We start from the raw sequence: 11,595 nt of genomic DNA, 5'->3' as shown, positions 1-11,595 counted from the left end.
TCTCTCTCTCTCTCTCTCACTCACTCATTTATTTACACACGCACACGAACCCAGTTCACGGAGTTAAAAATAAACCAAACTCCTCGCGTTATTCCTTTACGATCCGGGAGCAATAATGCTAAGTAGCAGTAGCCGCGACGATATAGCATCTCTCAACGGCGCTTTTGTGTGAAAAATTACACACTACAAACGACTCTATCGATCGACAGATCTGATCGTACGTTATTATTCTTCTGACGCGATTTTCGCATAAAATAACGTGTGTCGGATTCGCTTTCGTACGACGTAACAATACGCCACGATATTCCTTAATTACAATATCCTCTATGCGCGCGCGCGCGCGCGTGTGTACATACAAGCCAATTAATACTGGCATATAACGGCTACTTCGGTATATAAACGCACGCGCGCACGCAATAGCAGAAAAAGAGAAAAGGGCATCCGCTCGTGTATATAAGCTCGTGACATCTCCCGACACGGCGAGGTTAAAGCGAAGACCGAAAACTCACAATAGACATCGCGACGACGCGTCCCAGTTTCTTGCGCGCGCGCGCGCGCGAGTCTCTCTCGCCCACTACTCTTATGCTCTCACGCTTTTATCTGCGCATAAGTATCTGTATCTCGTCCTTTTTTTTTTTTTTTTCTTCCGCGCGTGCGGAGCTAGTTTTCAGGACGGAAAAGTTTACACAGGCGCATCTCGATTGTATTCGCGTTTGAAAATACAGTCGCGCCGCGCGAAAATATCTCGCATTAGAAGAACGTTAAATTTAACGCGCTTTGTAACCCCATTTCCCTAACGTACGCTATACATCCTACATAATACTCTTTCTCGGAGAAAACTAGTAACCGACTCATATGCGCGCGAACGACGAAATTGCACATTTCCCTAGGAGATTATTAAACAGAGTGAGACACGTTCGCGCGCGTCGTGTTTGTATAAATAATGGAATTGTCTCTCTTTCTCACTTCTTTATTAAGTGGCTCATCACGTTTCGGAAGAGAGACAAAGGGAAGAAAGCGAGAGCGAACATTCCGGGCACGACTTTTCCGCGCGTGATTCGTAAAGCCAAAGCGTTTTTGCTAATGTTTCGTTATAAAACAATTTGGAATTCGAGGAATGATACAGCGCGATGTATAATACCTTCGGCGAAATGGACGTTCGAACTGAGAGGCTACTATGTACGAATTCGAGAAGAGGGGGGAGATTAATTTATGTATAAGTCGACGGATTAAGTGCTCGACAATGAGCCGTTTTATTCCGCTGCTCGATTCATGGTGTTATAAGCGCTGATGATGCGTAGAGAGATGTATCAATAATAATGAAAGATAATAAGCGCGATACCGAGAAGCTTCGAGAGTTTAGGAGAGTCTTTTTAAAACGCAGTCCGCGAAAACGAGATTCACGTGCAGCGCTGTGTATATATAGTACGAGCTGCTGACTTCATCGTCACTAATTTCGCGCGCGAGAGCTGACGTTTCGCAACAGATGTTTATCAGGTCTAGCTGCAGCGCTGTCCTCTTTGATCATCACGACATGTGTATGTGTGTGCAATAATCGCCGGCCTTTTGAATTTGGCACTTTCGGTTTCACAACAACGCTGTGTACAATGCTCCTTCTCATTTCAACTTATTCTTTATGATCTTATGGAGTGGCGAAGATTTGCGTAGTAGAGAATTTTCAAATTTGAATCCGGCGATTCTGCTTTACCGACGATTGGTATCAAAGCCGGAACGAACGTGAAAGTAATGATCTATTTGCTGTACAACTATATTAAACTTATTATTTTTCCACGAATTCTGTTATCAAATTATCTAAAATATACTCCCGCTTGTAAGTGGAGATCGGATTTTGAAAATCGAAGATATAAAACAAGACTAATTTTTGTTGTGCGTCGTCGAATCTCTTCTCAACGTTTCTTTTTATCATGTCCGTTTATACCTCGGTGAATTTTAAAATTAAAATTCGGCCTTCCTACCTTACCGACGACGGGTATTATCGGCCGCGCGTCGGGACCTGTTAAAAACAAAAACAATCCTCGAAACCACCTGTCAACGGAAAGCAACAAATTATAAACCAAGACTCGCCAATAAAATAGGATCTTATTATTCGTAAATATTGCGCATTTCTACTTTACTGACCTTACCTGATCCGGAAGATGTCGCCGGCAAGTTCTCCCTCGAGAGACCGCCTCCACGCGCGGATTATATCCTTTTGTCTTTTCCTAAGCTGCATCAGGTATACGTAGCCGCAGATACTTGGCCGTTCGCAGAGAAACCTCGGCAGCTCAGTTCGGGCATGACCGGCTGCCATTGCAGTTCCTTCCGAAATAAAACCGAGTCATCATCGCTTCGCACCTTCAGCTTCGTCTCGCTCCGTAAAGTGTCGTTTCTCAGCCGACTAAATCTCGAGACAAGAACGCGCTTACACCTGGTATATTTCGCACGCTCCCGAGCTTGTTTCATCTTGAATATCTTCCGATAAATTATTATCGCGTATTACGCTCTATCGCGTCGTTACTAGCGCTCGACGGAAAGTGCGAGTGTGACAGATGTTGCATCACGCGCTTCGCAGTTTTGTTTATACGAAAATATCCCACGGGACAGTAGCAGCATATTTTGACAGAACGACAGTATACGATTCACGTGTGTGTAGAGCGCAGCAGTATATAGCGCACACCTGCACGTGACCGTCACAAACCCCCTTAGCGTTTCTTTGTCCGAAAACGAGACTTCGTGTCCTCGAAGTGAACGGGTCAATCGGCCACCTTCCACTCGATAAGAGTAATCTCGAATCAATCGGTCAGCCGATTAATCGGTGCAAAGTCTGAAAAGCCGGTCAGTAAAACTTGAGCGTCGACCTAACCTGACCTCACGTCCGTCATAACCTAACCTTACCTCAGATCTGTCATAACCTAACCTTACCCGCCGCTCCCGGGGTTAGGCTCTCGCTGCAGCTGCAGTGACACTCGCAGGCGCGTGCTGCTTCCCGAGAGCATCGCACCTATATATTTATATTCAGCAGCAGCAGCAGCAGCAGCAGCAGATTTTTTGCTCTTCGAACGAGACACCCTCGAGAGAGTTTTTCTCTCGACCAGCGGAGTACAGTGTCCATGTGCGATCGTCTCGGGCAACTCCAGTTCCTAACCTCCGCGTCATCGTCCACGGCTTGCTCTACGACTCCGACAGCTCGAGGAATCGTCGTTCGCTGTTGTTGTTGTTGTCGGTGGTGAGAAAAGTGGTGGTGCCGTGGCTCTACAAGAGGCTACAGGTGCGGCTGGCAGACGCAAGCGGCTTGAGATGAGCGACCATGGCTGCATACACTTGAATAACTTCAAAGCAGCCAAGGGCATACAGCCCTACAAAGTCATTCACTCGTTTTTCGTCACGAGCACGTCCAACGAGGCGCGCGTCAGGAAGGTGAGTTTGCGAATATCTGCGATAATTTTCTTTTCGTCTTTTTTTAATCGATTTCTTGCCTCGATCGCTGATACGGGGACGCGTCTGCTAACGCTCGGCAGAGTTCATTTTGTTCTGTCAGCTTTTTACTTTTCGATTATTGCCGATGACGGAGTTTACTCTCGAGGCAACCTAACTATTTTGCTATTTTTGCGAGAACAAGAGCACGACTATTTTCCGTTTGCGAAAGTTCGTCAGTCCAATAATTATGTAGGCCCGCGTGATAATGAACTCAACCGCGATTTAAAAAGAAACTCCGTTTCCAGGCTGTGAGTTGTCTCTGTCACACATGCAAAACCTACAAGGACCGTCTGCACTCGTGCCTGCACTGCATCTTCTTCGGTTGCTACGTCAAGGGCCACATCCAGGAACATGCGAAAACGAAAAAGCACTTTCTCGGTAAGTAGTGAATTTTTCCTTTAATATCGTTGTCACGAAAAAAATAGCGATGACATAACGTTTCCGATTTCACAGCGGTGGACCTGTGCTACGGGAACATCTTGTGTTTCCAATGCGGCGACTACGTGTACGACCGTGAGCTGCTCAGCGTAGCCAAGGCTCAGTGGAGCGAGACTGCGAAATCCCTCAGTCTCGGCGAATTCTACAGGACGTGGGAGCCGTCGGTCAACGAGGTCGAGCTGCTCAGGAAGAACCCGCGCAGGAGGCGGGTCGTCGAGAATTCCACTATAGGTAATCGATACGCCGCTTATTCTCAATCCTAGCTCCTCGTCCTTATTCCTGACGATTCTAACGGCGTGTAATCCATTCTAGGTCTACGCGGTCTGATAAACCTGGGCAGTACTTGCTTCATGAACTGCATAGTCCAGGCGCTGATCCACACGCCGCTGCTGCGCGACTACTTCCTGGCCGATAGGCACCACTGCCCGCAGCCAAACCGCTGCCTCGTCTGCGAGGTCTCGAGTCTCTTCCAGGAGTTCTACTCGGGTAACAAGGCGCCGCTGATCCTGCACAAGCTGCTCCACCTCATCTGGACGCACGCTCGCCACCTCGCCGGATACGAGCAACAGGACGCCCACGAGTTCTTCATCGCCACCCTGGACGTGCTGCACAGGCACTGCGAGCAGTACTCGCAAGCGGCGCCTCTCATCGTCAAGGACAATCCGCACCACTGCAACTGCATCATCGACCAGATATTCACTGGAGGCTTGCAGAGCGATGTCGTCTGTCAGGCTTGCAAGTACGTTGAATTTTTCCTTCCATTTGCATAACTTTCTTACTCGACAGTATTTTGATTAATTCGCTGTTTATTACAGCGGTGTGTCAACAACGATCGATCCCTTCTGGGACATCTCGCTCGATCTGGGCCCCGCCGCCGTGAGCAGCTCGACCTCCGGCATGGCCAACGACGGCTCGAGCGCGCCAACTTCCCTCCTCGACTGCCTCGAACGATTTACACGGGCCGAGCACCTCGGCTCCTCGGCCAAAATTAAATGCAACAACTGCCAAACCTACCAGGAGAGCACGAAGCAACTCACGATGAAGCAGCTCCCGATCGTCGCAAGCTTTCATCTCAAGCGTTTCGAGCACTCTAGTATTCAAGATAAAAAGATCTCGACGTTCATCTCATTCCCAGAGCAACTCGATATGACGCCCTTCATGTCGCATCGGAGAAACGGCAACAACAACAGCAGCAGCGTAGCCCCAACTGGTTTGCACAAAAATGGAGAGGACCCGGCTTTCAGTGACAACAGGTGCAGTGGATTCTATTTCTTTTTGTCGCGATAGATTGCCTATAAACGAATGCTAACGACTACTGTCCTCTTGTTTCAGGTACTCTCTCTTCGCGGTTATAAATCACGAGGGCTCGCTCGAGACTGGACATTACACTGCTTTCATACGACAGCAACGCGACCAATGGTTCAAATGCGATGATCACCTCATCACGAGGGCCAGATTGAAAGACGTTTTGACGAGCGAAGGGTAATTTGAATAAATCACCAATGTATGGAATTCGTTTAAATTTTTTGTTTCTAATGCGTTTTTCTATTTTTCAGCTATTTACTGTTCTACCACAAGCAGATCCTAGAGTACGGCCGAAATAGCAAAGTGTGAAAAAGTCTGACGTTGTGATTTATTATTCGAATACACAAGGATTCCAATTTTTAAGTAATTTAGCGATTAAGTTAGCCAACCGTCGAATGAAACTGATTTTCCGAGACGCGAAGCACGTAATATTTTCAGAGAGACGACGAGAACTGCTGACATATATTCTCAGGAAAAGAGAAGAAGCCTGTAATAATTTTATACAATCATATTTGAACTGTTTGACTCCGTGCGTAATAGTGTGAGCGGTTTATTGCTATAGAAAATTAGCCTTAGATTTTTTTTCTAACGTAGAAATATTTTCTGTTAGTCAAAATGCAAAGTTATGTAATTTGAATTGACAAACTTTTATTTTTCCTTTTTTTTTTTTATTTTTTTTGCCAGTATAATGTCATACGAAAAGGAAAAGGAAAAAAACTATTAATGAATTTTTTCTGTTAGACTCATTAGAAACAGAACTATTAGTTTTTAAGATTCAAGTGATTTTTTTCTCACTGCTAATTTATATCCCGTATTAACGCGTATTACGAGGCATACGACTTTCTTTCCTCAAACGCTATATAAATCTGTAACGATGTATTTTTTCATTTTTTTTTTTTTGTTGATGTAATCATAACGAAATGAAATTGCGTGGATATCGATGTGTGTTTATTTATTTACTGTGTTCACGAAATAATGTTGATTGTAACAATGAACAAAAACTCCTTGAATGAATTGACGTGAAAGAAGAAAAAAAAAATATGATCGACAAAACGGGTTAAAGAAAAAAAAACTACGCCGCTCTTGTAATATTTTGTATAAGGCTGACAAGAGTATGTGCGAAAATAAAAATATATACCTATATTTAAATACATAGCTTTGACTTATTTTTAAACCCAAAAAAATATTATTTTTATTTTACTTTTATTTAAATTGCAATTTAAGGACTAATCAGAGCGACGGAAAAAATCAATAATGTGAAACATCGGGACTTCGTATCTCAGGGAGTTGATAAATTATTGATACGATTGTATTTTTAAAACTGTTGGTCATACACGTTCGCAAACTTTCAGAGCTCTAACTCTCTCTTTTTGTTATGTTATATATATATAGGTACGTTTATATGCTCCGTGCAATTTCATGTCTTGAACTTGACTAGCAATGTACGTGTAATATATATACAGTATAGACACAGGAGATAAAAATGGATGCGCTGACGTTTGGTTCGCACAGGTAAACAAAGAATTTCAAAGACTGGAGCAGCCAGGTTTTTTCAATAATCCCGTAGAATAGGTGAAACGTTAATTGCGTTTTATTCCGCAGGTTAGTTCACATCGATCTCAAAGGAGCACCTCCGCGAGTCAGTTATTTTGAAAAGGTTTGTTTGGAAGCTTACAAATTACCGCACAGTATGTATGTACATATGTATATATTTGTTTACGTTATAACATCTAATTATGCATTTCATAAAAATAACACGCGTTAAACCTCGTTCCCAGCATTGTTGTCGCGTTGTGGTAGTAATGGCTTGTATGATTAAGCAAAGTAAAGAAAAAATATGAACAATATATGACTATCATTGCTGATTGCTTTATAAACTTTTTTTACTGAGTAGTCATCGCACGATTTCAGCTATTTCCATTGTTACGGGCATGGGGTGCCACTGGGCTTTTACTTGAGTGGGAAGATACATTTCCATACACTAGAGAGCTTTCGCCAATCGGCAGCAATGGACCAAGCAGTTTGTCAAGTGGTTACACGACTCAGGAAGCTCAGCAAATTTTGCAAATGGCAGGAGACTCCGGGTTAGCTGTGATGCCACTTATTCAGACTTTTGGACATATGGAAGTGAGTTTCTGTAGTGAATCGAATTAAAAAATGAAATGCAAGCTAATAAACATTTCATTTATTCCCAGTTTGTTCTAAAACACGATGAGTGGAGGTCTTTGAGGGAAGTAGCTCCTTTTCCCAGTTCAATGTGTCCATCAAATCCAGGAGCGCAGTCTTTAGTGAAATCTCTGATTAGGCAAATTGTTACCTTTCATCCAGACATTCAGTACCTGCACATTGGAGCAGATGAAGTGTGGCACCTTGGCCTCTGTCCTGTTTGTAGCAAGAGAGCAAGTACCAGCAAACATGGCAAAGCTGGTTTGTTTCTGGAACATGTTCTGGCGGTAGCACAATTTATCAAAGAGACTTATCCCTACCTCAAAATCATAATGTGGGATGATATACTGCGATCAATAGACTTACAAGTTTTGAATGGTATCTTTATAATTTTTAAATTTTATCAAAGAATCTTATGAAAAACTAACTGTTTCTGTTTTCACTTTTGAACAGAATATTATATTGGTAAATATGTTGAGCCAATGATTTGGCACTACAATGCCAGAGAAAATTTTGGACTACCACCAGGTATAAATGATCAAATTATTGAACAACTCATATTTTATAGTAGTTGAATATTTCAACAAACGCTCCTTATTTGCAGATTTGTGGGATAAATACAGCTCGGTGTTTCCAAATATATGGGCTGCTACAGCTTTCAAAGGAGCCACAGGCTCCTGTCAACACATTCCAACTATCAGACATCACATAAGCAATCATGAGCGGTGGCTAGAAGAGCTAAGTGCACATGTGAGCAAAGTCAATGAATTCCGGGGGACTGCTTTCACAGGCTGGTCAAGGTACCTACAAAAGTTTTGATACAGCGCCTTCAATACACTTTCGTGAAATTACTTGAGATGGATTTACCTTCTTTTGTAGGTATGACCATTATGCAACCATGTGTGAACTTTTACCAACAGGCATTCCATCATTAGCGATTTGTTTGAAAGTCTGGTTGCACGGCTACAATGAACAAACGTACAATCAAGTTTCAAAGAGTCTAGGATACATTGATCATCCTCTGCATATAACTCCACAACCCAGGCCAGTTCCAATACCAAATAATTTACAATTTCCTGGCTGGCAAGTGGCAGTGGGGATAGAGTGGTTTTTAAACTATAAGACGAAATTTCACGGACTTGTAAATAGCGAACAGTGAGTACTTTGTCACTGGTAGATGATATGTACGATAAAAATAGTCTTGCTATATTTGTAAAAAAATTTGGCAGACTACTTACATGGATGAATCCCTGGCAAGTCGCGAATAACTACACCAATCCAATGCAACTAGAGAGTCTGATTCCGGCATTCACGGAGTGAGTAAAAATGTCCGCTGTTCGAATATCCCGGAAAAATAGTTTGCAAAAATTGAATATTTTTTTCTACTTAGCATGCTGCTGGAATTATCCTCGCTAGAGAACTACATGCGCGTCCAGATGGAAATCGTCTTCTTCAATTCGATGCTGGACGAATGGATAGGCACAAACGTTCAACCTCTTAAGGACAAATTGATGAAATTGAAACAGACTGCGGAGAATCAGATAAAATTAAACAGTAGATCGTAGACATAGCTCTTCGTGATTATAAACTTACAAACTTAGGCTTAAGCTCAAAGTAAAATTACCCAACGAATCGTTTTAGTCATTATTATTGTATCATTTATGTAAAATATATACATATATATAGTTTTCTAAAAAAAAAAATGAACGTCTCCGTTCTTGTTTACGCACACACGTGTGATAGATAAACGTTAAATGTCTCGGTAATATTTTTTTTCTCAAACACGCGGACATCTCCATAATATTTTTTATGTAGACAATGGCAAAGAAAAAGCACCTCTACGTAAAGCCGATAACATGAAGCTCTCGACTTGTCAAAGTTAAAAAAAAAATAGAAATAAGGTTGGGGTAGCGAGACATGTCGCGACACGACGGTCAAGACGCTCAGACCCTAGATCAGCGCTTCGAGGAAATTCTGATCAATTTGAAGCCTTATCTTTTGAGTTTGTCGGCTTCGAAGAACTCGAAGCTTTGCAGACTCTGGCTAGAACGGCTGAATCGTGCACATGATCAGCGTAACCTCAGGAACGACTATCTCTTGGAGCTTTACAAGCAATTGAAAAATCGTTGCTTCAAGAGCCCGTTCAATGAACCACCCCTTGGTGGTAGACTCATACCTATCTCAAGTTGTCATCGATTGGTACGAAAATGTTCAATTTAATTATGCAATTTTTACGAGTTTAACGTCGATTTCATTGTCACCAGGTTACGAGTTCATCCTGTAACGAGCTGACGGAAACGAGCTTATTGCCGTGCGAACAAAAGCGCGCTTGGCCAAAGCCGAGATCGAAGAGTCTACGTAGGGATACTGCCCGGTGTAGAAACAAGACCCCTACTCGCCACTTCGATGTTCACTCCAGCAGTAGTCCAAATCGTATCTCCCACGCGGAGAACAGTGCTGTTCTATCGCCGGCTGTTCATTTTTACGAGCAACCTGATAGCAGCAGGTTGTTGAGATATATTAGCTCGATGTAACTCTTGTTTTGATAATACGAAGATCTATGTTTATGTAAATTTTTTAAAACTAGAAATTCGTTGCGACCGTACCGCGAGAAGATAGAGAAGCTGAGTAGCGTAGTGCAAGATCTGGAGACTCAGAACGAGAAGTTGAAGCAGAAGTTGACTTACTACCACAATGCTCTGGCGTCGGACGAGGTGCCGCACTTGCGCGCACGTATCAGTCAATTGATGGCGGAAATTGCGAACTTGAAGAGCAAGTGAGATACTTGTTGAAATACGAATTTAGACGATACGAGAAATATATTGTAAGAATCCTGATTCAGGTTGAATGAGGTACAGAAAATAAAGGCCGTTCTGCTGGAGCGCCACGAAGGGATAGTCGAACAGTACAAGAAGAAATTGACCGAGCAATTCAACAAGATGAAGAGTCAGCTGGAAAGCGCGCACATCGTGAATGAAGCACTGAACAAAAAAATCGCTGCGTTTGAGCAGAAGCTTCGAGAGTCGAGTCAGCAGAACGTGGGTATTCTTTATTGCGCCCAGAAATACGAATTCAAATGATAATGTTCTGATTATGTTTGCAAGAAGTATGTACAATCGAGTAGCAAAGAATGGGAACAAAAGATAGAGAATTTGAAGGACGAGTACGAAAAGATTTTACAGGAGAAGGATGAGGAGATCAAAAAGAAAGGCGAGATAGTGCAGCAGAAGGAATCTGAGCTATCTCAGAAGCTCAGCGAAATCAGTTCTCTCAGCCGAAAGATAACGGATCTTGAGCGATCGGTCGTTTCGAAATCGCAAGATGTATGAGAATATAATTTTCGTATTTAACATATACGACGCTGTAGAATTAAAATTATTTACTGCAATAGGATGGACAGTCGCAATTAGCTGAGCAGTACAAATCTGTAAAGGAAGAGATGTCCGCTATGATAAAGCACATGGAAAGTGCCGCGCGAAAACAGAATGAAAGTCACCAGCAAGAGATGTTGGCTTTGAAAAAGAACTTTCAGAAGCTCGAAAAATTAACGCACAAACTTACGGCGAGAGTATGAGAAGAAAATTTATCATTTCGTCAAAGTATTCTTAAGAAATATGAATAATACAAATACAGCTGTTACTAAATGATGGTTGAACAAGCTTGTAAATATGCTCCGTATCCTAAACTTTTTCATCCATCATCCACTCGCAAAATTGATCTGCATGTCATTCTTTTTTTCTCATTATAAGTATGCAAATTTCTAGGAAAAGCAGAGAGCCATAGTTACTTCGCAAATGTGGCTACAAGAGAAATACTGTAATCCAGCCGTAATAGCGTTTTTGAAAAAAAACTGTAAAATTGGTGGTCCCGATGAGCTTTTCGAAATTAAGTACAAGGAACTCCTAAATTTCGTTGAATCTTTAGCGGATAATCAGCGATGTGAATATTTCAAAGTTGGTTTTCTGTTCGATTTCAGTAAAAGGAACGCATGTTAAATCATCGACTATTGCATGCGTTTTTATTTTTACAGAAACTGGCATTTTTGGAACGTCTAATGAGCCGGTTACAAAATGGATAATATATAATTTATATACACTTTTACTTAATTAGAGTTAAGATAAAATCAAATTTGATAATTTCGAGACAATGTATTGTACTATACTTTTTATTCTATCTTTATTAAACTAACTTGAGCAAAAAAACTGTATA

General features: G+C 42.1%; 3 protein-coding genes across 5 annotated transcripts; all 3 read left to right on the top strand.

Annotated features, from left to right (window-relative positions):
- The first annotated feature begins 2,292 nt into the window (after positions 1–2,292).
- On the top strand, positions 2,293–6,373 carry LOC100123789 (ubiquitin carboxyl-terminal hydrolase 22). Its single transcript, XM_001607456.6, has 7 exons — positions 2,293–3,417; positions 3,723–3,855; positions 3,931–4,146; positions 4,228–4,654; positions 4,731–5,168; positions 5,248–5,397; positions 5,472–6,373. Exons 1-7 carry the CDS (start codon positions 3,298–3,300, stop codon positions 5,527–5,529), a joined length of 1,542 nt encoding a protein of 513 aa, XP_001607506.1. The 5' UTR covers positions 2,293–3,297; the 3' UTR covers positions 5,530–6,373.
- Positions 6,374–6,575: 202 nt separating this feature from the next.
- LOC100123787 (hexosaminidase D) lies at positions 6,576–9,089 on the top strand. Its single transcript, XM_008204778.4, has 9 exons — positions 6,576–6,732; positions 6,823–6,877; positions 7,132–7,347; positions 7,416–7,764; positions 7,840–7,914; positions 7,991–8,186; positions 8,266–8,541; positions 8,616–8,702; positions 8,777–9,089. The coding sequence occupies exons 1-9, from the start codon at positions 6,704–6,706 to the stop codon at positions 8,949–8,951; spliced, it is 1,458 nt and encodes a 485-aa protein (XP_008203000.1). The 5' UTR covers positions 6,576–6,703; the 3' UTR covers positions 8,952–9,089.
- Positions 9,090–9,094: 5 nt separating this feature from the next.
- Positions 9,095–11,593, top strand: LOC103315505 (centrosomal protein of 112 kDa-like). Of its 3 annotated transcripts, none has more exons than XR_511941.4 (8): positions 9,095–9,585; positions 9,651–9,892; positions 9,974–10,162; positions 10,229–10,424; positions 10,494–10,709; positions 10,778–10,985; positions 11,151–11,339; positions 11,417–11,593. XR_511941.4 is itself a non-coding variant. In XM_008204781.4 (8 exons), the coding sequence occupies exons 1-8, from the start codon at positions 9,304–9,306 to the stop codon at positions 11,462–11,464; spliced, it is 1,539 nt and encodes a 512-aa protein (XP_008203003.1). In that variant the 5' UTR covers positions 9,103–9,303; the 3' UTR covers positions 11,465–11,593. The 3 variants fall into 3 exon arrangements, 2 of the variants coding, with proteins under 2 accessions (XP_008203003.1, XP_032452408.1); XM_008204781.4 differs by having other exon boundaries at positions 9,103–9,585; positions 10,778–10,954; XM_032596517.1 differs by having other exon boundaries at positions 9,103–9,585; positions 11,151–11,593.
- Positions 11,594–11,595: the final 2 nt, after the last annotated feature.

This window comes from Nasonia vitripennis, chromosome 1, assembly GCF_009193385.2.
Source record: "Nasonia vitripennis strain AsymCx chromosome 1, Nvit_psr_1.1, whole genome shotgun sequence".
Classification (NCBI taxonomy): Eukaryota; Metazoa; Arthropoda; class Insecta; order Hymenoptera; family Pteromalidae; genus Nasonia; species Nasonia vitripennis.
This window is presented reverse-complemented; position numbering and strand designations above follow the sequence as displayed.